At 45.1% G+C, this 27,240-nt stretch overlaps 1 protein-coding gene across 2 annotated transcripts in view; it reads right to left on the bottom strand.

The window, feature by feature from the left end:
* Positions 1–1,176: 1,176 nt before the first annotated feature.
* Positions 1,177–27,240, bottom strand: part of btbd16 (BTB (POZ) domain containing 16) — a 49,366-nt gene continuing 23,302 nt past the window's right edge. The window contains exons 1-17 of one of the 2 annotated variants that reach the window (XM_045702430.1): positions 19,809–20,056; positions 19,658–19,715; positions 19,148–19,304; positions 18,224–18,317; positions 17,706–17,788; positions 16,419–16,547; positions 6,424–6,564; positions 6,112–6,223; positions 4,931–5,000; positions 4,576–4,706; positions 4,372–4,491; positions 4,067–4,158; positions 3,214–3,296; positions 3,022–3,096; positions 2,817–2,918; positions 1,920–2,108; positions 1,177–1,623 (exon numbers count right to left, since the gene is read on the bottom strand). In XM_045702430.1, coding sequence (XP_045558386.1) covers positions 1,555–1,623; positions 1,920–2,108; positions 2,817–2,918; positions 3,022–3,096; positions 3,214–3,296; positions 4,067–4,158; positions 4,372–4,491; positions 4,576–4,706; positions 4,931–5,000; positions 6,112–6,223; positions 6,424–6,564; positions 16,419–16,547; positions 17,706–17,788; positions 18,224–18,317; positions 19,148–19,304; positions 19,658–19,715; positions 19,809–19,930 — 1,827 coding nt within the window. In that variant the 5' untranslated portion in view covers positions 19,931–20,056 and the 3' untranslated portion in view covers positions 1,177–1,554. Of the gene's footprint in view, positions 1,624–1,919; positions 2,109–2,816; positions 2,919–3,021; positions 3,097–3,213; positions 3,297–4,066; positions 4,159–4,371; positions 4,492–4,575; positions 4,707–4,930; positions 5,001–6,111; positions 6,224–6,423; positions 6,565–16,418; positions 16,548–17,705; positions 17,789–18,223; positions 18,318–19,147; positions 19,305–19,657; positions 19,716–19,808; positions 20,057–27,240 lie in introns of those variants that run through there. The other variant, XM_014158355.2, reaches the window with a different exon arrangement.

The raw sequence follows: 27,240 nt of genomic DNA, 5'->3' as shown, positions 1-27,240 counted from the left end.
TGAACTTATCCTCTGCAGCGGTAACTCTGGGTCTTCCTTTCCCGTGGCGGTCCTCATCAGAGCCAGTTTCATCATAGCACTTGATGGTTTTTGTGACTGCACTTGAAGAAACTTTCAAAGTTCTTGAAATTTTCCGGATTGACTGACCTTCATGTCTTAAAGTAATGATGGACTGTCATTTCTCTTTGTTTATTTGAGCTGTTTTCGCCATAATATCGTCTGTACACCACCCCACCACCCCTACCTTGTCACAACACAACTGGCTCAAACGCATTAAGGAAAGAAATTCCACAAATTAACTTTTAACAAGGCACACCTGTTAATTGAAATGCATTCCAGGTGATTACCTCATGAAGTTGGTTGAGATAATGCCAAGAGTGTGCAAAGCTGTCATCAAGGTAAAGGGTGGCTACTTTGATGAATCTCAAATATAAAATATATTTAGATTTGTTTAACACTTTTTTGGTTACTACATGATTCCATATGTGTTATTCCATAGTGTTGATGTCTTCACTAGTATTCTACAATGTAGAAAATAGTAAAAAAAATTAAGAAAAACCCTTGAATGAGTAGGTGTACTGTAAATACAAACCATGTTTATCATTCACTAAAGAGTTCGCCAATAAACCTCTGCTTTCCTGGGCAACTCTACGTGTGTTTTCTCAGCTGTACATGACCCTACAGTACCTCCATTGGTCAGAATATTGCCCACTGACAGTCAGCATTTTTTGGACAGAGAGAGACTCATTACTCTGCTTCCTGGTTGAGTAGAGACCTGAACCACAAGGAGCAACAATTATAAAGCCTCCAGACATCCTACAGGCCAACAACTTCCTTCAAAGAGCTCTCTTCCAGGACAGGGTTTGCAACACCCCTTGTGGTTAGGATACATTACAGCTGGCACAGACTGCATCCCAAGTGGCACCCCATTCACTTTATAGTGCACTACTTTTGACCAGGACCCATAGGACCCAGGTCGAACTGTATAGGGAATAGGGTGCCATTTAAAAAATATATATATATTTTACCTTTATTTAACTAGGCAAGTCAGTTAAGAACAAATTCTTATTTTCAATGACTGCCTAAGAACAATGGGTTAACTGCCTTGTTCAGGGGCAGAACGACCGATTTTTACCTTGTCAGCTCGGGGATTCAATCTTGCAACCTTTCGGTTACTAGTCCAACGCTCTCACCACTAGGCTACCTGCCGCCCCATTTGGGACACAACCTCATACTACCAAGTGATGTGAAAGTGCATGAATCATATTACTATAATTGTGTCCCTTGTACCTCGACAGACCATGACCTGTCTCAGTGGAAGAAGCAAGTGTCCCAGACTACTACTATTTTACCTGATTTGGTCAACGGGCAGAGCGTTGAGCTTGGTTTGGGTTAAAACAGGCTGCGTCCCTAACAGATCGTCTCTGAAGTGGCTTTCTTCTTTTCTATCAAGGCTACCCCACTAAGACAAGTCCTCCTGGATACTTTTAATCAGACAGGAAGTGTGATGTTTACGTGTGATAACGAGCACCATGGAGACTGTCTGGCAGGGGATCAGACTGCAGGGAATGCCAGGGCGAAGGTCACAAAGATGGGCAAGCTGAGGCCCCTCACTTTAAACACCTGCACACAGATGGAAGAGGTACATCAGTTCAGATAGTAGACCCTTCTAAATACAACAGAAATACAATGCCCTGTTAACTAGTATCCAAGTCAAACCTCGTGAAGTTTCTTTGTTTAAGCTGCTGCATTTTCCACCCAGAAATGGCAATTTACTTGTATCCAACGAATGTGAAAAATCACAACATTGCAATTCTCATATCATTAAAGTACTAGACCCGATCTCCTGTCCTGAAATCACCCAGCCACCGATTCCCTCCTCCCTGTTCATGCATCAATCAGTCCTCATCCTTCCATACCTGGCTCTTGCAGGTGCGCTTAGTCAGGCCAAACTCCTGGTTGATGGGACCACTGTTGAACTCCTGCCACTGGCCGTGCACATGGGCCTGCACATTGATCTGATAGGACAAGGCCCGCTCTGTCATCATACTGAAAGGATGCCTCTCACACGCCTGCACAGACATGGCAGGGTCCCAGTGTCTCAGTCTCTGCAGTGGATACACAGGCACACAGCCATTCACCCGTCAGTCTCTGCGGTGTTTACTGGTGTAATTTATCTGCTGGTTATTACTTATAACCCTGCCAGAGGAGGCTGGTGGGACGAGCTATAGGAGGATGGGATCATTGTAATGGCTGGAATGGAATTAATGAAACTGTCACGTCCTGACCAGCAGAGGGAGTAGTGGTGTAGTATTTTGGTCAGGACGTGGCAGAAGAAGTCTGCATGTGTTGTCTAGTATGTCTGTTTCTGGGTTAGTCTTGTGACTCCTGATCAGGAACAGCTGGGGATCGTTGTTCCTGATTGGGAGTCATATATTTAGGAGTATGTTTGTCACTTGGGTTTGTGGGTGGTTGTGCTAACACTGCTAGTCTTTTTGTTTGTAGTAAGCCTGTTAGCATGTTGTGAGTTCCGTGTTTAATGTTTTCCTGTGTATACTTTGCTTTAATTTATTATTCTTTACATTAAAAGATGAGTATCCACATTCCGTCTGCAGTTTGGTCCATTCAACACGGCTTCAACATGTATGACAGGAACGGAGTCAAACGTGGTTTCCATTCCGTTTAATTCATTCCATTCCAGTCTTTACAATGAGCCCCTCCTCCTATAGCTCCTCCCACCAGCCTCCTCTGAACTGTGCCATAGGCACTCAAGAGCAAACATCCCGATTTGAGATGCAGTGTTGATGAACCCTGACCTGCAGAGAGAAGCCATGTGAGTCCAGCTCCCCCATGCTGGCTGCTTTAAGTAGGAAGTAGAAGCCATACAGTCCAATGGTTCGCGTGCAGTATTGAGGCTCCTGTAGGACGACACCAAGACAATAGCGCCAATGACTTACACAACTGATTCCTTTTCACCTTGTACCATTTTGCCGAGTTACAGAGTTAAGTGAGATGGCTTACCCTCTCAATGACCATGCCGAAGCGCACTGCTTGTTGGGAGAAATCTGTTATTTGCATGTCTCCTCCACTGTGGAGCTGGGATGGGAGCGAACGAGGGAGAAAGAGGGCTACGTCAAGGAGCAGATTGTCAAACAGTATGTTTGACCAATGGTCCTCTTATATTCTTAGGTGTGCCTGTCTACATGAACTCACAGTGTAGTAGTGCTTGGAGAAGATGAGGAGCAGCCAGGACTGAGGAAAGACATGGATCTGCTGCATCTCCTCTAGATGGGCTCCTGGAGGGGGTCAAAGGTTAGGGTTCGCCATCAAGCAAACACTCACTCGCCAAAATATCACTCACATTTACCCTTTCACTCTCACACACATGAATTCCTAACAATTCAAAAGTAACTACATGAAAACAGTTATTACCTAAACATAATCATAACCCACCAATGATAATCTATTGCAACTGGTCTGAGATGCATTTAATGTTAACGAATACATTCAGTTCCTCAAGTCAATAAAAACAAAAAGACATCTGCAGTTTCAGAATGAATCAGATTCCAGGAATCTAAGCAAAGGATGAAAACGTGTTATTTGCCTGGGAGCATGCCCACTTGGCCCAGGGTGTGTACTGTGTATGATTTGATCAGTTCTGCTTATCAGAATCCTACTGGTTAGAGTCACGTTGCGTGGTTCTTTAATATCAAACTGTTTTTTAAACTGGCTGCTCTCCTATGGACCGCTGGTCTTCTGGCACCCGCAGCAACACATTTTATGTGTCTCCAGCTGCATGATGGTTCGGACACGGGTGCCAGAGTGATGTAGTCACATACCGAGGCCGCGGCCAACAGGTCTGGCTTTAGTTTAGAGTCCTTCCCCTTACACCATTGCGACATAGTAATGATGAACACATTGTACTATGAAAGGCCTTGTGAACATGAACTAATGCACAAACTTAACAAATAAACGTAACAATAGCAAAACAGACTTGATGTTTTCTAGGTTTTAGTGTTATGTCATCGAGCTGTGGAAGGTCGACGGACTTGGTGTTGTCACTCACGTTGAGTGATGCCATGTAAGCGAAGGGCCCGGAAGAGAACGGTGAACCTCTGTCCCACAGGCTGTTCCAAGAAGACGCCAGCCCTTGGCCAACTGGAGTAAGAGAGTGAGAGAGCGTGAGAGAGATAAATAACGAGAGATAAGCTTGTGGGGCAGTGTAGTTACATGTCTACCAGAGTCAATGTTCAAACAAACAGGCCTAACATGCCACTGATGGACAGTAGTCTACGAATTCCCTCCACTTGAACCACATACAATTAAACTTACACCGAATGACTACCACCTTGAGCCCTGTGTGATCAGTACCTGGAGAAGAAGGTCATAATGAACCTATGGGAGGGAAGGATCTGAGCCGCAGGGTTGAACTGTAGGAATACCCAGTATAGCACTGTCTTCAGGAGCTGGTACTCACAGGCAGCAAAGACCCTGGAGAAGGCGATAGAAAACCAACATTGTGAGTTATGACTAGAATACGGTGTTGTTTAAGTTGGACCTTACTCTAGCAGCTACCTGGGTGAGCTTAGGGTCTTGTGGAGGAGTTCAAAGGGTAAGTCTCTTAGGTAGATGAAACATGTCAACTCAGTCACCAGGTAAAGCTCCAACCATCGCTCACACGCTCTCTGAAGACTGGTCTCCTTGAACTGAACCACACGGAAAAATAGGTAAACACACACACACACACACACACACACAAACATATACCATCATGCAAAACGTCACATACAGACAACAACATAGACAAACGTGGATGGACAAATTCAGACAGCAGTGCATTTATGTGTTTGAGGTGATTTGGCTCCCCCTACTGTATATTTTTGAGCAGTAACTTTTAGTACTACACACACCAGCAGCTAGTGCAGCTTACCTTGCAGGACACACGATGAAAGATACACACAGTGGAGGAACTGATTTTATTTATCATCTCTGTTAGGCACCTGTCAATCACACACATATTGTCTGTCAACTCATAATAAACTTCTGCTTTATTTACGATACACCCACATGAAAACATACTATAGTGTACACTGTGGTAGGAATACTGTAGTGTTTTTGTGGACTTTACTGTAGTGTTTACAGTTTGCTATAAGAAACACAATATATGGTCTATACTTGGCATATAGGTTTCAAACTTACGGGTGGCACAAATTGGGATACGGGGGAGGGGAATGTTTATATGCCAGTTAAATACTGTCGTATTTACTATAGTAAAAAAAATGTTTTTGTGGACTGTAGTGTTTTTGCTGAAATTTCTGTGTTTTTTTGTGGATAATACTGTAGTATTTACAATAGTATTCTACAGTATACTACAAAATTCAATAGTAAGTACTGAACAAGGGATACTAGTGTGTAGTATAGTACTCTACAGTATACTACAGTTTACTACAGAATTCTATAGTAAGTATTGTAGTATTCTATTGTAAACTGTAGTGTTTTTTTTTTATGTGGCACCCAGGGTGACTAAGTGACCTTGGTGCGACTCTTGTAAGGGTGTTGTGATTTCAAGCTTACAGTACATTCAGGACAAGCTGAGGAAATAAGGCCAATGTCGACATGGATTCATCTCATTCAAATCCATCCCCACCCAGTTTCATGGACATGAATCAACCACTTCCACTGGGCCAAATTAGGTCCCACAAGAGATGGGCGTGTATTCTGGAGGCATCATAGTATCATAAGTTATCCAATGTGACATACATGTATACAAGCAGGGAAAAGTTAATTCCTGTTCCTCCTTGACCTTGTTTTTGTTGAAAAGAGGATTAACCCATTTTGGCTGAGTGATGGCCCGTTTTTGCACGCCACAGCATTGTTTTACAACACAGTGATCCTCCCAACGGTGTTGCTGGACAGTGTTGCGTAGCGACGTTCAAACATGGAACTTGGCGACCCACAGGGGTGCACGTACTTGTTCTAACCCAGCACTAGCATGTCAGATTCAACTACTCATCAAGCACTTGATTAGTTCAATCAGGTGTGTTAGTGTTACAAATATGCTCTCCTATGGGTTCTCCAGAACTAGTAGTGTGGTGTGGTAGTCCGGCTCACCTCTGGAAAAGGTGTGGCAGGCCCAGCAGGGCGGCGGTAGAGAGCACCCCCTCTCCCCAGTGTTCAGGACATGCCTCTGGGTTATAGAGAGTCCTGAGGGCAAAAGAGAGGGCTGGGGGAAACCACAGGGTTAATAGTCTGACCATTCATTTCATTCATCAGCCGTGAGTATACTGTATGAGCAATATGGGTACATGAACTGTGATTGAACCAAATGTACTGTTTGTCAATTGAAATTAGGATTTACTTATTTGTCCCCGAGAGGAAATTTGTCTTGGATATATGTCATGGGTATATGATTCTTGTAGCTACCCTCTTTGGTGACGGTGGCTTCTTTCACAGAGAGTTGGAGGACCAGGGGGCCTGCGGGTTTCTTCCCATTCTGTTTGTCTCTGCTGGAGTTGCTGCTGCCAGGTCGGCTGTATAACTTGTCTTTCCCACTCTTACCACTTCCTGGTCCATGCAAGAAGAGGCACATGCTACAACTACTGTACTTCTGAAGTAATCAGATTACATACAGTTGAAGTCGGAAGTTTACATACATCTTAGCCAAATACATTTAAACTCAGCTTTTCACAATTCCTGACATTTAATCCTTGTAAAAATTCCCTGTCTTAGGTCAGTTAGGATCACTACTTTATTTTAAGAATGTGAAATGTCAGAATAATAGTAGATAGAATGATTTATTTCAGCTTTTATTTCTTTCATCACATTCCCAGTGGGTCAGAAGTTTACATACACTCAATTAGTATTTGGTAGCAATGCCTTTAAATTGTTTAACTTGGGTCAAACGTTTCGGGTAGCCTTCCACAAGCTTCCCACAATAAGTTGGGTGAATTTTGGCCCATTCCTCCTGACAGAGCTGGTGTAACTGAGTCAGGTTTGCAGGCCTCCTTGCTCGCACACGCTTTTTCAGTTCTGCCCACACATTTTCTTGTGAGGTCAGGCCACTCCAATACCTTGACTTTGTTGTCTCTAAGCCATTTTGCCACAACTTTGGAAGTATGCTTGGGGTCAATGTCCATTTGGAAGACCCATTTGCGACCAAGCTTTAACTTCCTGACTGATGTCTTGAGATATTGCCTTAATATATCCACATAATTTTCCTGCCTCATGATGCCATCTATTTTGTGAAGTGCACCAGTCCCTCCTGCAGCTAAGCACCCCAAAAACATGATGCTGCCACCCCCGTGCTTCACGGTTGGGATGGTGTTCTTCAGCTTGCAAGCCTCCCCCTTTTTCCTCCAAACATAACGATGGTCATTATTCCTGACAGGCATAACGGCTGTACTTGCGTACTATTGTTTGTACAGATGAACGTAGTACCTTCAGGCGTTTAGAAATTGCTCCCAAGGATGAACCAGACTTGTGGAGGTCTACAAATTTTTTTTTTTTAGGTCTTTGCTGATTTCTTTTGATTTTCCCATGATGTCAAGCAGAGACACTGAGTTTGAAGGTAAGCCTTGAAATACATCCACAGGTACACCTCCAATTGACTCAAATTATGTCTATTAGCCTATAAGAAGCTTCTAAAGCCATGACATCGTTTTCTGGAATTTTCCAAGCTTTTTTACAAAGGCAAGGTTAACTTAGTGTAAACTTCTGACCCACTGGAATTGTGATACAGCGAGTTATAAGTGAAATAATCTGTCTGTAAACAAGTGTTGGAAAAATTACTTGTGTCATGCACAAAGTAGATGTCCTAACCGACTTGCCAAAACTATAGTTTGTTAACAAGAAATTTGTGGAGTGGTTGTAAAACAAGTTTTAATGACTCCAACCTAAGTGTATGTAAACTTCTGACGTCAACTGTAGATATTTACACAACTGTACACAAACACACACCTAAGATGCAAATATTGCAATGATAAGGCAGTGAAAAACAAGAAAAACATCAAGAAAACATCAACTACACAACACTTGAAAGGTCCAATTTATTGGTTTTATTTACTGAATGAGAAAAATTAGACCAATATGCTGGGTGTCACGTCCTGACCAGTAAAGGGGTTATTTGTTATTGTAGTTTGGTTAGGACGTGGCAGGGGGTGTTTGTTTTATGTGGTTCGGGGTTTGTTGGGCTATGTTCCTATGTAAGAGGGGTGTTTGTTTAGAGTGTTTCGGGGTTTGTTGGTCTATGTTCTTGTTAGTTTATTTCTATGTTAGTTCTAGTCTTTCTATTTCTATGTTTAGTTAATGGGGTTGACCTTCAATTGGAAGCAGCTGCTCCTCGTTGCTTCTAATTGAAGGTCTTATTTAAGAGGGGTGTTTTTTCTATGGGTTTTGTGGGTAGTTGTTTCCTGTTTTGTGTCTGTGCACCTGACAGGACTGGTTAGTGTGGTTCGTTGTTTTGTATACGTGATTTGTTTGTTTTTTCCTTCTTTTGATTTAATAAAGAAGATGAGTATACACGTTCCCGCTGCACCTTGGTCCAATCCTTACGACGCCCGTGACAGAACTACCCACCACGAACGGACCAAGCAGCGGAGGAAGGAGCAGCAGAGGAACTATGTGGTCTATGTGGAATCATGGACATGGGAGGAGATCCTGGACGGGGCAGGACCATGGCACCAGGCTGGGGAGTACAAACGCCCTAAGGAGGAGCTAGAGGTAGCCAAGGCAGAGCGGGGTCATTATGAGGCATTATACGCGCCGATGGGCAAGTACGAGAGGCACCCTCAAGAAAGTTTTTTTTGGGGGCACACGGGGAGATTGGCTAGGGCAGGCAGTAGACCTGAGCCAACTCCCCGTGCTTATTATGGGGAGCGTGTGGAGACGAGAGCACCGGTGTATGCGGAAGTGCGCACAATCTCGCCCATGCGCACGCACATTCCGGTGCGAGTGATCCCAGCTCCTCGCAAGTGCCGTGCTAGAGTGGGCATCCAGCCTGGAAGGAGGATGCCTGCGCAGCGCATCTGGCTACCAGTGCGCCTCCTAGGCCCAGGCTACCCTACGCCTGCTCTACACACGGCAACCATCAGGCCTCTGCACAGCCCAGTTCGCCCTGTGCCAACACTCCGCTCGTGCAGGGCTACTATTACCATCCAGCCAGGACGGGTTGTGCAGGAGGTGCGCTCCAGACCTCCAGTGCTTACCCATGGCCCGGTGTATCCAGTTCCTGCTCCTCGTACTAGCCCTGAGGTGCGTGTCTCTAGGCTGGCACCTCTAAAGCCAGCACCACGCACCAGGCCTCCAGTGCGTCAGCCCAGTCTAGTACATCCTGTTCCCGCTCCTCGCTCTAGCCTTGGGGTGCGTGTCTCCAGTCTGGTAACTCCTCTACCAGCCCCACGCACCAGGCCTCCAGTGCGTCAGCCCAGTCCAGCTCGTCCTGCTCCTGCTCCTCGCACTAGCCCTGTGGTGCGTGTCCCTAGTCTGGCGCTTCCTAAGCCAGCCCCACGCACCGGGCCTTCAGTGCGCAGTCCCCGTCCAGAGCTTCCGGCAACAGTGCCTCGTCCAGAGCGTCCGGCGACAGTGCCTCGTCCAGAGCGTCCGGCGACAGTGCCTCGTCCAGAGCGTCCGGCGACAGTGCCTCGTCCAGAGCGTCCGGCGACAGTGCCTCGTCCAGAGCGTCCAGCGACAGTGCCTCGTCCAGAGCGTCCGGCGACAGTGCCTCGTCCAGAGCGTCCGGCGACAGTGCCTCGTCCAGAGCGTCCGGCGACAGTGCCTCGTCCAGAGTGTCCGGCGACAGTGCCTCGTCCAGAGTGTCCGGCAAAAGTGCCCCGTAGAGAGACGGCCCACAGTCCGGAACCGAGAGAGATGGTCCGGAACCGAGAGAGACGGCCCACAGTCCGGAACCGAGAGAGACGCCCTACAGTCCGGAATCGGCGCAGCCAGAGTCGCCCTCCAGTCCGGAGCTCCCAGAGTCGCCCTTCAGCCCGAGGTCTCCAGCGACGCGCATCAGCCAGAGGTCTTCAGCGATGCGCCATAGCCCAGAGACTTCGGGAGGGGTAAAATGTAATAAGTATTTAGCGGGGGTGGTCAGGTTAGGTTGGGGAGTAAGGCCGGAGCCTGAGCCACCTCCATAGTAGGTGGGTTGGGGAGAGGGGGGTGTAGCACAAGAACCGTCGGTGATGGTGGCCACCCTCCCTTCCCTCCCTTTAGTTGGGGATTATTTTTTGTTTGTGTTTAGAGTTATTGGATTAGGTTTTGTGTTGTTGGGGGGGGGGGGGTGCTGTCACGTCCTGACCAGTAAAGGGGTTATTTGTTATTGTAGTTTGGTCAGGACGTGGCAGGGGGTGTTTGTTTTATGTGGGGGTACTGTCACGTCCTGACCAGTAAAGGGGTTATTTGTTATTGTAGTTTGGTCAGGACGTGGCAGGGGGTGTTTGTTTTATGTGGTTCGGGGTTTGTTGGGCTATGTGCTTATGTAAGAGGGGTGTTTGTTTTATGTTTTCCGGAGTTTTTTGGTCTATGTTCTACGTAAGTGTATTTCTATGTTAGTTCTAGTCTTTCTATTTCTATGTTTAGTTAATGGGGTTGACCTTCAATTGGAAGCAGCTGCTCCTCGTTGCTTCTGATTGAAGGTCGTATGTATAGGGGTGTTTTTGTAATGGGATTTGTGGGTAGTTGTTTCCTGTTTTGTGTCTGTGCACCTGACAGGACTGTTTAGTGTCGTTCGTTGTTTTGTATACATGATTTGTTTGTTTTTTCCTTCTTTTGATTTAATAAAGAAGATGAGTATACACGTTCCCACTGCACCTTGGTCTAATCCTTACGACGCTGGTTACACTGGGAGAGAACACTCCCAATAATCTAATCACATACTGTATGTCTTTGCAGAAGGGACTAATGGAAACCAGCTGTCTGAATTCCGGATTTTCTCTATAAAACATTATATAGAGGTGTTAATTCCTCACAAATTTCAGAAAAATGTCGTCAGAGGACAAGCATTTGGCACTAACTGTGAATAGGGCCAACCCAGCTAGCACATTTTGTTCTGAGAACCATATGTTTTTTAGAGCTTGGTGAGAGTGTGGTTGTCGTATGGTTATTTTGCATACAACCTTCCCACAACTTTCTAGGAATGGTGCAGGTTAGTTGCTTGGCTTTGGAACATTGTCAGCACATTTAAGGAACTTGACAAAAAATGTTATTTTCTTGGTATTTCATTACTTAACAGAACATTTACTAAACGTTCAAACATGGTGACATTTAATTTCAATTTTGGTAATGTTCTAGGAATGTTTGCCTACTGATTTGACATTGAGAATGTTCTCAAATAGTCCAGAGAATGTTAAGAAACTGTACGTAATTGGCGGCAGAGAAGTCAGGCGCAGGAGAGCAGAACTGGGTAATAACCGAACAAGGAGAGGACCCGACTTTGGTAGAAGTCGTGAAAGTAGCCCCCAGACGCGCGGCTCCAGCAGTGCGCCTACTTCGACCTCCGGGACGACCCGGAGGGCGAGGCACAGGGCGATCCGGACGGAGACGGTGGAACTCCTGCAGCATTGAAGGGTCCAACACGTCCTCCACCGGAACCCAGCACCTCTCCTCCGGATCGTACCCCTCCATGAGGTACTGAAGGCTCCTCATCCGATGCCTCAAATCCAGTATAGAGCGAACGGAGTATGCCGGGGCCCCCTCGATGTCCAGAGGGGGCGGAGGAACCTCCTGCACCTCAGACTACTGGAGCGGGCCAACCACCACCGGCCTGAGGAAAGACACATGGAACGAGGGGTTAATACGGTAATCAGGGGGAAGCTGTAACCTATAACAAACCTTGTTCACTCTCCTCAGGACTTTAAATGGCCTCACAAACCGCGGACCCAGCTTCCGGCAGGGCAGGCGGAGGGGCACGTTCCGGGTCAAGAGCCAGACACAGTCCCCCGGTGCAAACACCGGGGCCTCACTGCGGTGACGGTCTGCGCTGGCTTTCTGGCGCAGCACGGCCCGCTGGAAGTAAACATGGGCGGCGACCCATGTCTCCTCCGCGCGCCTGAACCAGTCGTCCACCGCAGGAGCCTCGGTCTGACTCTGATGCCAAGGCGCCAGAACAGGCTGGTACCCCAGTATGCACTGGAAGGGGGAGAGGTTAGTGGAGGAGTGGCGGAGCGAGTTCTGAGCCATCTCGGCCCAGGGTACGAACGCTGCCCACTCCCCCGGCCAATCTGGGCAATACGACCGCAGAAACCTGCCCACATCCTGGTTCACTCTCTCCACCTGCCCATTACTCTCGGGATGAAACCCAGAGGTAAGGCTGATCGAGACCCCCAGACGTTCCATGAACGCCTTCCAGACCCTCGAAGTGAACTGGGGACCTCAATCAGACACTATATCCTCAGGCACCCCGTAGTGCCGGAAGACGTGCGTAAACAAGGCCTCCGCAGTCTGTAGGGCCGTAGGGAGACCGGGCAGAGGGAGGAGACGGCTGGACTTGGAGAACCGATCCACAACGACCAGGATCGTGGTGTTTCCCTGTGAGGGGGGAGGTCAGTAAGAAAATCCACCGACAGGTGCGACCAAGGCCGCTGTGGAATGGGTAAGGGGTGTAGCTTCCCTCTGGGCAGGTGCCTAGGAGCCTTACACTGGGCGCACACCGAGCAGGAGGAAACATAAACCCTCACGTCCTTGGCCAAGGTAGGCCACCAGTACTTCCCAACCAAACAGCGCACCGTCCGACCAATCCCAGGATAACCAGAGGAGGGTGACGTGTGGGCCCAATAGATCAACTGGTCACGGACAGCAGACGGAACGTACAGACGCCCAGCGGGACACTGGAGGGGAGCAGGCTCTGCACGTAACGCCTGCTCAATGTCCGCGTCCAGTTCCCACACTACCGGTGCCACCAGGCAGGAGGCCGGGAGTATGGGAGGTGGAGCCATTGGCCTCTCCTCTGTGTCATACAGTCGGGACAGTGCGTGTGCCTTCATGTTTTGGGAACCTGGTCTGTAGGAAAGGGAAAAAACTAAACGGGTGAAAAACATGGCCCACCTTGCCTGGCGAGGGTTCAGTCTCCTCGCTGCCCGGATGTACTCCAGATTGCGGTGGTCAGTCCCCCTCAAGCCAATGTCTTCAGAGCCTTGACGACATCCAACAGCTCCCGGTCCCCCACGTAGTTTCACTCCGCCGGGCTGAGCTTCGTCGAGAAGAAGGCACAGGGGCGGAGCTTCGGTGGCGTACCCGAGCGCTGAGAGAGCACGGCTCCTATCCCAGCCTCGGACGTGTCCACCTCCACTATGAACGCCAAAGAGGGATCCGGATGGGCCAGCACGGGAGCCGAGGTAAACAGAGCCCTCAGGTGACCAAAAGCCCTGTCCGCCTCAGCCGACCACTGCAAACGTACCAGGCCCCCCTTCAGTAGTGAGGTAATGGGAGCCGTTACCTGACCAAAACCCCGGATAAACCTCCGGTAGTAATTGGCAAACCCTAGGAACCGCAGCACTTCCTTTACCGTGGTGGAAGTCAGGCGCAGGAGAGCAGAACTGGGTAATAACCGGAGATGAATTAAGCAAAACCAACGGCATCCAGAACAACAAGATAAATGGGCACAAACATAACCCGTCGTGCGCTCACGGGGAACGTGCACAAGCACTACAATAAACAATCCCACACAAAGACATGGGGGGAACAGAGGGTTAAATACACAACAATTAATTGAGGGAATTGAAACCAGGTGTGAGGAAAAACAAGACAAAACACATGGAAAATGAAAAGTGGATTGATGATGGCTAGAAGACCGGCGACGCTGACTGCCGAGCGCCGCCCGAACAAGGAGAGGACCCGACTTCGGCGGAAGTCATGACAGAAACAATGTTTCTAACATTTCCTACAAGTTTCCTCATGGTTCTATAAGATCTAAGGGCCCGGGGCTGGGTTTTTACTAAGCTAACATATGGAATTGTTTTAAGAAGGTCATACCAACGATCATTTAGCTATTTGATTTGGAATTTTATGACCCCTGTAAGTATCAAAAATATATATTTAAAAAAGCATTTGATAATCTCTTAAAAATCAATGGGAAGAGGATTTAGGTGAGCAACTTCAGATGAAATTTGGCAGAATATGCTTCAGAGAATACATTCTTCATCTATTTGTCTAAGAGAGATTTTAAAAAAAATAGTTAATTGGCTGCATTGGTCAAAGGCAAAATTATCCAAGATTAGATCAGAAATAGATCCCACGTGTGACCGACGTAAGCAGGCTCCTGCTACTTTATTGCACGTTTTGGACAAAAGTGACAGATTTCTGGATATCCATTTTTGAGACGTTTTCTAATGTAGTGGAGAGGCCTATAAACCTTCTGCTTTTTTTTTCATTACTTGGAGTGGCACCACAGGAGGCCCCTCTAAACAATTCTATGGGCAACATACTGGCATGTACTACTCTTCTAGCTAGACGTCTTAAACTATTTAAGTGGAAGGATCGGTTTCCTCCTACTTTTAACCATTGGATAAAGGAAGTTATGCAACATCTCAAGCTAGAGAAAATGCGCTACTCCGTTAGGGGATCTGCAATTACATTTTAGAATATCTGGCAACCTTTCCTATCCTTTGTAGAAGACATGGACCCAGTTAGACATGGAAGACATAAACCAACCCAAGTTAGAATTTGAATCACTATTGTTAATGTTCGTTAATTTTTGTTTGATTATATCTCATTTTTTTTTTGTTATTTGATTATATTATAAAAATTATATTTAAATTCTTTAAGTCTGGAATTGAGGTGGGGCTCTGTTGGAGAATGGGGGGGTTGGGGTGGGTTTGATCTGGTAGGGGGTCCGGGTGTATTCTGTTGGAGCAAGGGGGGTTAGGGTGGGTTTGATCTGGTAGGGGGTCCGTGTGTGTTCTGTTGGAGCAAGGGGGGTTAGGGTGGGTTTGATTTGGTAGGGGATCTGTGTGTGTTCTGTTGGAGCAAGGTGGGTTAGGGTGGGTTTGATTTGGTAGGGGATCTGTGTGTGTTCTGTTGGAGCAAGGGAGGTTAGGGTGGGTTTGATTTGGTAGGGGATCTGTGTGTGTTCTGTTGGAGCAAGGGAGGTTAGGGTGGGTTTGATTTGGTAGGGGATCTGTGTGTGTTCTGTCCTCTACCTGTTCTGTTTATATTATCTGTATTATCATAAAAAATGGCAAATAAAAATACCTTTGAGAAAAACAAAAAAAAAACACGAAATACTTATTGCTATTAGCCCAAAGAAATACATTGAATAACATATTCATGAATGCTAACAATTCCGACAATTAATCCACACATAAAACGGTCAACTGAATCGTTTCTAGTCATCTCTCCTCCTTCCAGGCCTTTTCTTCTTTGGACTTTATATGGCGATTGGCATCTAACTTTCATAATAAGGTGTATTACCACAACCAACTGACCGACCTCAGTTCATCTTTCAATCATCCACATGGGTACAACCAATGAGGAGATGGCACGTATATACTTCTATAAACCAATGAGAAGATGGGAGAGGCAGGGCATGCACCGCGTTCAGCGTCACAAATAGAACTGACTTCTATTTTAGCGCTTGGCAACACAGGCGCTTGTTGGCGTGCGCGAGCAGTGTGGGTGCAATGATTGAATAACATGTATGTGTACATTTATTCTGCCACGCACGTGATGCGAGCGATGTGGTCAGAATCTAAGAATGTTATTTAAAAACATATACATTCTGTTCTCAGCATCAACAAAACTCTATCCTCTTTCTTTGTTTAGTGCGTTCAGCTTCATTTGGTGACCCAGTGGACTAATTCCATGGATAGAGGGCAGTAGATTATAGGTTTGAATCTCACTGATGCCGTGTCATAATAAAAAAGTAATGTGTTTGTGTGATTAATGCCTAAAGAAAATGATTTCTATATGTCCTATCTGTACTTGGAGTTCAAAAAAGTGAACCCAAAATAAACTAGCAGTGTTATTAAAAGTTTTATTGAAACATTCTGCAAAAGTTTTAAGGAAGTTATTAAAAAACTACAAATAACCTATAAGTTCCATTCTCAGAACGTTAATAAAACCTCCCAGGAAAACTTTCAAAGGAACCAAAGTAAAATGTTCTCAGAACCTCCTTGCAACCTAAAATAAACTTTCCCAGAACAGACATTTTCACTTCAGTTCTCAGAACGTTTAAAAAAAACGTTCAGCTTTACCGGTGAGGAAACTTATGGCTTCGTTCCTAGAACCAATGGGAAATGGAAAATGTACATTTCCACAACTTCCAAGGAGCCAGAGAGAGGATGCAGAGACATTAGGGTTGTAATACTCTTATCTCCAATACACAGCACAGATAACACTAAAAAGTATAGCAAAGTCAGTAAGAGATGCAGAGATACTGTAATCAGATCAGAACTCTGGCCTCTGGGAGACACATTTAAGCAGCGCACCTGCTCTGTCCTGAAGGCTCCTTGCCCTCTGCTGTCTGGTTGACATGTAGAGGTCGCTTAGGGTGCCTGACTTGGTGAGATTAGGGCAGTGCAGCTCCCACTGGCTTCCCAGGCACTCCAGCACCACGTCTGACAACAAACAGACAACACACTGAGCCAGGCTAGTTTTTGCTTTTGTTGTTGTTGTTGACGTTACGTTTGCTGACAGCTCCCACTGCTACGGTATCATGACCTTTCATGGCACATTTTTTAACTGGGGGTCGTCACCCTTTCAGTGAGACAGCACCCTCCAAGCATTTTGTTACTTTACTTTAAAAATGGTACATTACATATTTCACCTCGTTAAAAAGAGCAAGAGGGGAAAAAATTACTGGAAACAACGTTCATGGAGAGAAAGAGAGACAGAGAGAGCAAGAGAAAGAGAGAGAGAAAGAGGGAGAGAGAGAGAGAAAGAGGGAGAGACAGAGAGAGAGAGAGAGAGAGAGAGAGAGAGAGAGAGAGAAAGAAAGAAAGAAAGAAAGAAAGAAAGAAAGAAAGAAAGAAAGAAAGAAAGAAAGAAAGAAAGAAAGAAAGAAAGAGGGAAAGAGAGAGAGACAGAGAAAGAGGGAGACAGAGAGACAGAGCTGCATTTCCTGACAAAATGTAAAAAATATTTTCAAAATTAGAGTGTCATTTCCCCAAATTTGAACCCCTTATTCAAGGTTTCAAAGACCTCTCTGGTGAGAATAGGCTACCCGTCCTGTTGGGGGAGGACGCAGAGAGCTGTGGGTTGGCAGCACACTACATTGCTGCCTGCCATAAGATGAGGGACAGTGTCTGACAGACCAACCAACCTGCAACATGTCCTCTATGCTTATTGTTTTATTTTCAATGTATGGTTATTTTGACCCTTGATTATTGTTGTTACTGTTGTCCCGTTGACAATATTGATGATTATTATTTTAATTATGTTAATATTGTAAATCTCCAAAGTAAGCTTTGATAATTTGTACATTGTTACATCATGTCAATAAAGCATATTTAATTGAAAATTGAGAGAGAGAGAGAGAGAGAGAGAGAGAGAGAGAGAGAGAGAGAGAGAGAGAGAGAGGGAGAGGGAGAGGGAGAGGGAGAGGGAGAGAGAAAGAGGACGAGACAGAGAGCGAGAGAGCAAGAGAGAAAGGCATAGAAGGAGAGGGAGAGACAAAGCGAGAGAGAGCCAGAAAGAAAGAGAGAGAGAGAGAGAGAGAGAGAGAGAGAGAGAGACACACAGAGAGAGAGAAACAGACGGACAGGTTGAAGAAAAACCTGGTTGGTTGTAATGGACAACACTGCGGGACAGGAGGTAGAACAGGTCCTCTGGTGTAGCCTTGCTGGAATGACCTGGCACACTACATAACAAATACACACAAAAATACAACATCATAAGCTCACAAATCAAAAACTCAAACGGTAAACACCTATCTCATGGAAAATCATCTAACTCTTGTCAGCAACTTGAAAAAGCGAACTAACAAAAGGTGAGCCCTTCAGAACACAACCATTTTGTCCCCATCAGAAGTCACCCCTCCCGTCCAGCCCAAATGCTCCCAGCGTGACCATCTCACCAACTCTACAGGTGGGTCTGCCCCCTTTATGGTGGCCATTGTGCTCCACACAAAAGCAGACCAAATGAAAGATAATCATGTTCCAATGTGGCATGCAGCCTGCTCCATACTGGTTGCATGCGGCTGGCAGCAGGCCCCAAATGTCTGATCAACTGTCCTCCCTCTGTCTCTCCTTCTCCATGGTTGTCAGTGTGAGCCCTTGCGGGCCTGGCAGCGTACCAGCGTCTGGGGCTTCTGGGCAGGCTGGTGCTCGCTAGGAGGGTAAGCCGTGGCAGGGGGGGCTCATCATGAGGGTAGGGCTGTGGAGAGTCAGCTGGAAAACAAACAGACAGGAGAAGGGTGAGGAGAGGGGTGATACACAAGGGGGGTTTGGACTCAACAGTAGACACGTACAACTCTGTGACAGTAACAATGGCAGACTTTCACGTTAAGTTTGGAGGTGCAATGATGGATTGGCATTGAAAATGTTGTGATACTGTAAAAGCCCCCCAAATGATCAGTGTTGAATAAAAACCTCTCATGTTCAACTTGATTTGGCATTTTGCATCCCAATGTAACCTTTAAAAAGTATTCATCATTGTTTAGTTTATCTGCGATTGTTTTCCCCTGTGACGCTCCTCTGCTCTCACAGATGCACACAGCGTATCTGGAAGATGTCAAAGGCCTAATTGTCTCTGGGATGGCACTGCCAGTCTAGTTGAAAACCGGCTGCTGTCAGATCTCTCCAGGTGCCAATCTCCCCATAACTTTGCCAGTTTCTCAACACCAGGTTGGGGTGGTTGGCATCAATCGGGTCTAGCACCCCTCCTGGTAGGCAGGGCTCTTGGCTGGGTCACACTGACTTTGGCACTGTGGACACAGCATGCCACGTACAGATTTCGGCAGGCTTAGAGCTCTGTGGTAACATTGGAGGAGTACCTCCTTGAAGAACCAAGGGCCTCTGCCAACCTCAACTAATCTTAATACTGTTAATACTGTACCATTCAAGACCTTTATCTTAGGATAATAAATGTAAACACTTCTGTCAAACTGTAGCACATAGGTCACTCACACACACACACACACACACACACACACACACACACACACACACACACACACACACACACACACACACACACACACACACACACACACACACACCTGTCCTTATGGTCCTGAGTGATGTGTTGAGGGCCACTCTCATGGTTCTCTCAGCTTGTGCTTGCCCCAGCAGATCACTGCCAAGGGGGTGGCGCAGCTGCCAGCGGTTGGTGTGGCCTGCTTGTGTCCTTTGACGGCCATGTGAAGAGGCAGACAGCTGGACACAAATAGTAACCAGTCAAAATCAAAATAATAAGATAAGATAGAAGAAAAAAAAACATGACGATATGGTTAAGATAGAAATGTTTGGTACACATTCATGCTCATCTTATCCCTATAGTCCCTTCATGCACCAGCTCATGCAGCTCTCAAGTGGAACGCAGGTAAAGACTGATTACTATTAATCATTGGTTGCCTGTCAGGATTAGGACATTTATGATGTATCTCTAACCTACTCAATTTGACACAGCAATAATCGTGGTTCTGTCCTAGTCCTTCAACTACCCTGCTAGAAGTAAAAGAAAAATGTCGAACTATCAGTACTGGGGAGTATAATTCCACGTCTCTCACCATTCTCTCTAGTGACACATGGCCTCGGAATGCCTTGACCGGAGCCTTCAACACTGATCTATGCACAGCAAGATCGGGAATGTGTATTTAGTAACGTGTCGTTAATAACGGTTAATCACAGAGTTAAGTATTTGTATGTCTTCTGACTTACACGGGCTTTAAGCCAGACGTCACACTTCTATGAAATAGAGGGTTTCCGAAGATTTTTCCAATAGAGTTGCCCGAGCTGCATCCACCTCCATTCATAGGCAATATATGCGTCATCGTCGCCATACGGGATCCCCTCTCACACCAAAGACGGAAAAAGGACCGTTTGGAAAGTGACTCTGGTGGCAAAAAAACTGTCAAAATCTCTCCTTCGACAGAGAATCAAGATGTTCTAAAAGTGACAGGTGATTATTACGCACGCACGGTCCGATTCCTTGACCATTGGAATTGAATTGATCTGTACTGCCATATTATCATAGGGACCACGTCTAGGCTAATATCCGTTACCCAGAAGTAAAATGATCGCGAAAATTGTCACTTCGCCGTTTAGAAGTGAATCTGTCTATTCCTATTCGTTAGGCCCCACATTAAAAACACATTCCCAGTAGATGTCAGTGAATTAATTAATTTAATTTACTCTCAATTGAAAGTCACAATCTATGTGCCCAAAAACCCTAGTCAGTCCAGAAATTCATTGAGTGAGAGATATTATGTCCAAGTCAATCACCGCTGTGTATCAATTAATTTGAAAATAACATAATTACCAACTAGCGGGATCTTCGTCAAGTCAAACAGAGTAGAAGTGCACAAATACCCAAATTCACATTTCAAACCAAATGACATTTACATGCATGATACACCCAGTGGGTGTGGGTACAATAAAACTTCACACATCAGATGTAAGCAATAATCTCATATGTAGGCTACATGTAGCGTCTTAGCTCCAGGTCTCCCACACCGAAGAGGCTACGGAATCACAGAATAGCGATACTGTATGACTCCCTGATAAAATAAAGGCTAACCAACATCTATTGTTATAAATCGGGCCGGGTGAAGGATGCTGAGTGCTGATTAAACTAAATTCCACGATGTACTTCACATCAACGGAAGTACATAGTGGAGATGAGTTTAGTCAGCAAGGTGCATGGGACTCTACAACAGCAAATATTGTAAATACAGTAAATATTTATTTCATGTATGAAGTACTGTAAGTACATCGTGGAGTTGAGTTTAGTCAGAGCGTTCCATAGGGAACCTACAACAGTAAATATTTACGTTGAAAACGTACCCGCCCACATGACCATCAACCAGACACAAAAAATTACATTGACTTTTTGACTACATTTTTTTCTGAGGCATGATGCTCCTATGAGGTATCTGGTGAGCGTGTTCTGATCTGAGGCATCATTTCGTGCAACTGGTCCATCAAACTATGCCTTCAAACTTTCGCTTATTTGATGGTGACCTAGAGTTTTCTAGGACGTGTGAAGACATTTTCAACAAGCCTACAGAATGGAAGGGGAGACCAGGGTTGGTTGTCACACTTTTTACTCTTGTGTATTTCTCAGCACCAGTATATCTTACAGGGCTCGTTTCAATATTAGGAGAAAGACCAAGGTATTGAGTTGAAATGGGGACTCTTTTTATCCCCTTGTCTTATCCCAACATGGAGTTATAAACTATCCAACACACTCTGTCCACTTGTGACAATCGGCCCCATTGTGGGTTTTTTGCCCCCCCACTACCCAATGCTAATTAAGATTCTAGGCACCACATAAGCTTGACCAAGGAACTCAGAAATATGTTTGAAATATAGCTCTCCCTTTCCTCTTTTCAACAAACATAATTGTTCATGGATACTTCAATAATTCCAACATTAAAGCTGGAATCCTTAATGGTGAAACAGCCACGTCCTTTTGCGATATTACAACAACAAAAAATGACTTCTACCAATCAACACTGTTATTCCCCTCGGACATCATTGCATGCGCAATAGATGAGCACATTATGTGCTGTTGTGTTTTTACCATGCTGCGGGATGCTCCTCACCTCAGCAACAAAAACAATAACAATGGTGGTGGGGCGGCCAGTGGCACGGTTTCCCCCTACTGCGGATTCCATCTTAATCAAAGAAAATACCAATCCCTTATGGGAAAAAGGAATGGTGGAAAAACGATTGGAACCATTTCCCTGTTTGACAACTTGGTTTTATGGGTATTGCTGTGGAAAATTCGATCCAAAGATTAAGACAGAGACTATTTAATGATATAATAGAAACATCCTTAATACATGCAGCTGCAGGGGAGATCCACCTCTAATTTCACAGGGAAGAACTCCAAGAATAAATGATTATATGTCCCTTATATAGTGGGAGGTAATAATACAATCACACTTTCAATAGAAGCAACAGTTCTGGAACACAATGGCCTTGTGTTAGGTTGCAGACATACCAGGAGTCTATGAAAGGCATAAGATCACAGTCCAACACAGAACATATTCCTTGAGAAGTTACAACAGCTCACCCCAAATTCTGCCGCCACAATTCCCACTTTGATGCCATGGAAACCATAGGCATCATCATACATGGCATACAGTATCTGAGCTGTCAGACAGAATTGTAAACCTTTTGGTTGCTGGGAAATTGACATTTTACACAGAAAGTGGTGGTCTGAATGAAACTCCGAAAAGGTAATTTAATAATAACAATCCAGGGAAAAGGGAGGTTCGTAGGGATCGGGGTCATTTCGATGGCAGTAGGCACTATCATCTCCAATAGGGCAATTTGGATTCCCAATAAAGGGTGAGTCAGTGGCGACATTCGTCAGGTCATTCAAGTTGACTTTGGTGGTCAAGACCATCTGGTTGGGAGGAGATACTGCTGTTTCACACAATCTCCTCACCAAGGTCATCAGACATGAGAACAGGCAGAGTGATAGCATAAGTACTCCAACCAGGCCTAGGAGACCTTGCAACACGAGAGTTCCAATGTTCCCCAGTCTAGTTCTCACCCATGCAAACAGATCCCAACCCCACTCGTTATCTCGCTTGTTTACAGTAGCTACCACCTGTCTGATAGTTGCCACAGACTTAGCAACCCCAATGGAGGATTCTAGGATGTAAATACAACACTCTGTCCCCACCACCGCACAAGCCTCCCCCTTATCCACTTGGAGAATATCCAAAGCCAATCTATTTTGTAAGACCATGGTACATGTAGCTACAAGTTCAGCAATTAATGCTTTCAAATCAGTGGCAGTAACATTACCCAATCTTTCTTCTTCATTGGCTAGTTCTCAAATGGAATCAAGCACAGTTGTCATTCCATAATTCGGAAGTAATGCAGATAAACCTGTTTTGCGGGGCCAGCTACAATGGTTCTCCTATACAAATGAGAAAGGGTGATTTTTGGGGACTGGGGTAGCACGCACAGCAGGAACAACATAGGCATCATAGCAGGATCCTGACCAATTTGTAGGCAGATAATAGTATACTTTCCCCCCCACACACATACATAGTTCCATTTACTGAGGAAGTAGGTTGAGCATACACACTGACATCCTTCAGTTTATAACGTATTCCCAATGACATATTAGGGTGGAATGTTCCATTTCTCAACATGCCTATGTTGTTCCTGCTGTGCGTGCTACCCCAGTCCCCAAAAATCACCCTTTCTCATTTGTATAGGAGAACCATTGTAGCTGGCCCCGCAAAACAGGTTTATCTGCATTACTTCCGAATTATGGAATGACAACTGTGCTTGATTCCATTTGAGAACTAGCCAATGAAGAAGAAAGATTGGGTAATGTTACTGCCACCTCTCTAGGTTTCTTCCTAGGTTTTTGGCCTTTCTAGGGAGTTTTTCCTAGGGAGTTTTTCCTAGCCACCGTGCTTCTTTCACATGCTTTGCTTGCTGTTTGGGGTTTTAGGCTGGGTTTCTGTACAGCACTTTGAGATATCAGCTGATGTACGAAGGGCTATATAAATAAATTTGATTTGATTTGATTTGGTTATGTTATTGTAGACAGAAAGGTTATACTTACAATGACTTTCCCCCAACTGGAGACCGGTTCCATTTGCTATATAACACAAATCACCTGGGGGAGATTAGGCCAGGGTGATGGGTTGCTTGGGCAGAGAGGTGGGACTATTAAAATCAAATATTCTCATATAAAACACCCTATCCTCCACCCAATCAAGCTCTCTGTTTGTAAGGTTACCTGCTTTGGTCCACATCAATATTTCATAAGCACCTAGGGGTATCGCTAGTAATGGCATAGTCTCAGCACTGTCTGGTAACAATCCACAACCCCAACAATCTGATACATTCTGTAGTACAGAGATATTACTAGCTAATGGTAAGAAAGTGTTTGACCCGGGGAAAACCCCATAACGTTCATGTCCTCTTTTTCTTCTCTTCGGGTCGGCGGGGTCATCGGGTCAAGGTTCAGGTCAGCGGGGTAGTCTACTTCTGGCCTTCCCCCTGTGGAAGCCGGGCCTCGTTGGAGCAGAGAGGATGGGGTGAGGCTACTAGCTCGGAGTCTGCTACCATCCAGAAGATGGCCGCAACCACAATGGCTGCAAATCCCAGGGTAAACAGAGTTTCCCTACTTGGTTGTAGGAGTAAAAGGAATAACGTCTTCTTCTGGCTCTGCTACTTGCTTACAGTGGGAAATGTGGATCCAGGTGTCTTTCCCTAAGCACTTTACCGCCGTTGGGGTGATGAGGGCAATCTGATGTGGTCCTTTCCACATGGGTTTCAAAGGTTCTTTACTTCTGTCGTGCCTCCTGACCACTACCCAATCTCCAGGCTGGAGATGGTGATGGGGACGGTCGTCTGGGGGAGTTTGGGCAGCAGAGACCTGTGAGTGAACAGCTCGAATACAGTTAGTCAGAGCTATACAGTACTTCATCATAGTGTCATCTGACAGATGCAGATCCGGGACTACAACTGGTGGTGATGCAGGGGTCCTCATGGGACGGGTGATCAGTACCTCATGTGGACTGTGTCCAGTTTTCCAGACTGGCGTGGAATTCATTGAAAACAAGGCTATGGGTAGCACATCCACCCAGGTGAGTCCTGTTTGAGCACATATTTTTGCCAGTTTATTTTTCAGAAGGCAGTTTTAAGCGTTCTACAAAGTCCAGAACGTTGAAGGTGAAACGGTACTTGCAAATTCCTCATAACTTGCATCAGGTCACACATGTATTTAATTATCTTCAAGGTGAAATGTGTCCCCCTATCGCTATCTAAACTTTGTGGGACACCGAATCGTGAAACAGTGTCTTGCAACGGGCACTTAGCTACAGTCCTTGCTTTCTCATTTGATGTGAGGAAGGCTTCAATCCATTTTGGAGTAGTTGTCAAACATTTGACTGGTACTGTATATGTTTTTCTCCCTACAGGCAGGCATGTGAGCAATATCAATTTGCAGGGCCCCAGAGGACTGGTAGGCTTGACAAAGAGGTTGGTACTTGCTTTCCTGCATTGTGTTCTTGACAAATTAGACATTGGGGACAGGTTTGTGCAGTGATCGTGGTAAATTTGGATGCGCACCATTCTTCTCTACAAGCACTTTCCATTACAAGCACTTACCATTCCCCCTTTGGACACAACTCACACCGTGATTCATGCATCCAAAAAAACAAACACTGCCAGTGAAATAAAAATAAACTAATTAGAATAGGAAAGAAACATTGGAATGACAACCCTTGATAACTCTATAAGGAAACAATTGTATCTATGGGGTTATGATGTTAGGGACAATATAGGATGAATCACAATAAATGTTTGCTAAAATAGTAATTGCTTGCCAAAAATGTACTCTTTGTAATGGCAATCCTGGGTATAGGTAACAATCTTGGGTATAGGTAACAATCCTGGGTATATGTAACAATCCTGGGTATAGGTAACAATCCTGGGTATAGGTAACAATACTGGGTATAGGTAACAATCCTGGGTATAGGTAACAATCCTGGGTATAGGTAACAATACTGGGTATAGGTAACAATCCTGGCTATAGGTAACAATCCTGGGTATAGGTAACAATACTGGGTATAGGTAACAATCCTGGGTATAGGTAATAATACTGGGTATAGGTAACAATCCTGGGTATAGGTAACAGTCCTGGGTATAGGTAACAATACTGGGTATAGGTAACAATCCTGGGTATAGGTAACAATCCTGGGTATAGGTAACAATACTGGGTATAGGTAACAATCCTGGTTATAGGTAACAATACTGGGTATAGGTAGCAATCCTGGGTATAGGTAACAATCCTGGGTATAGGTAACAATACTGGGTATAGGTAACAAGTCTAATTTGTCTATTTCTATGTTTTTATTTTTGGGGTTGATCTCCAATTGGAGGCAGTTGGGGTTTTTTCTATTGTGTTTTGTGGGTAGTTGTTTTCTGTTTTGTTGTCTGTTGCCTGACGGAACTGTTTGCTGTCGTTTTGTTTCTTTGTAAAAGTGTTTAGTTTTCATTAAAGTATATCATGAGCACTCAACACGCCGCAGCTTGGTCCCCTCTATACGACGCACATTAGTGAAGCGGTTGATCTGCTTCTGTTCTGTGCGTGGCACTGTGTGCTCTTTTCAAAGGATGGGTCCTGGTCTCTCGGGCCCTGGGATCCGGTGGGACAGAAGTGGTCTGTCGACAACCCAGGTTTAGCAGGTGGAACAGTGGAGGACAATTGGAGGTTTACTTAGTAGCAATGGTAATATCATGGTACAGCTATATGAAAAAAAATGTCATGGAACAGTTTAATGGTAAATTTAAAAACATAATGATGAATTGAAACTTGTATCTCATTATGGTGAAATAAGTATAGCCAGCTATAATTGTAATGGCTTAGAAGATAATAAGAAAAGAGGATCAGTATTTACCTGGCTAAAAGACAAAGAATATAATATCTATTGTTTCCAGTTGTGTGGAAAAAGGACTGGGGTAATATACTTCTCCCATGAGCAAAGAAACTCGAAAGGGGTGATTGATAATAATTTTGATTCGAATGTGCAAATTGTCCTAACAGATCCGCAAGGTAGATTTTAAGTTGTAAGTATGTTATTGGACCACAAACAGATATGGCTCATTAATCTATATGATCCAAATAATAATGATCCATGCTTCTTTGAAAATCTAAGTAATAATTTATCAAACCTTCAAGCAATACAAGACTCTATTATTATGGTGGGAGATTAAAATACGGTTTTAGATACCTCAATGAACCGTAAAGGAAATCACACTAGAAACTATGACTTAAGGAAATCACAAATATCATGGATATATTTGAACTAGTGTATATATGGAGGCTTAAATATCCTGACCTAGTGAGATATACATGGAGGCTCAATCAAGCTAGTCTTCTTGACTATGTTCTTATGTCATTCTCACGGGCACCAAAAGTTTAAAAAGTGTTGATAGGGGACAGAATGTGGTCGGACCATCTCTGCAGCACTCCACCAATCATGGCTTTATGGTAGAGTTGCCAGACGGAAGCCACTCTTCAGTAAAAGGCAGATGACAGCCCATTTGGAGTTTGCCAAAAGGCACCTAAAGGACTCTCAGACCATGAGAAACAAGAGTCTCTGGTCTG

Source organism: Salmo salar, chromosome ssa19 (genome assembly GCF_905237065.1).
Source record: "Salmo salar chromosome ssa19, Ssal_v3.1, whole genome shotgun sequence".
NCBI classification, from domain to species: Eukaryota; Metazoa; Chordata; class Actinopteri; order Salmoniformes; family Salmonidae; genus Salmo; species Salmo salar.
The sequence above is the reverse complement of the archived record's forward strand: the minus strand, read 5'-3'. Positions and strand labels throughout refer to the sequence as shown.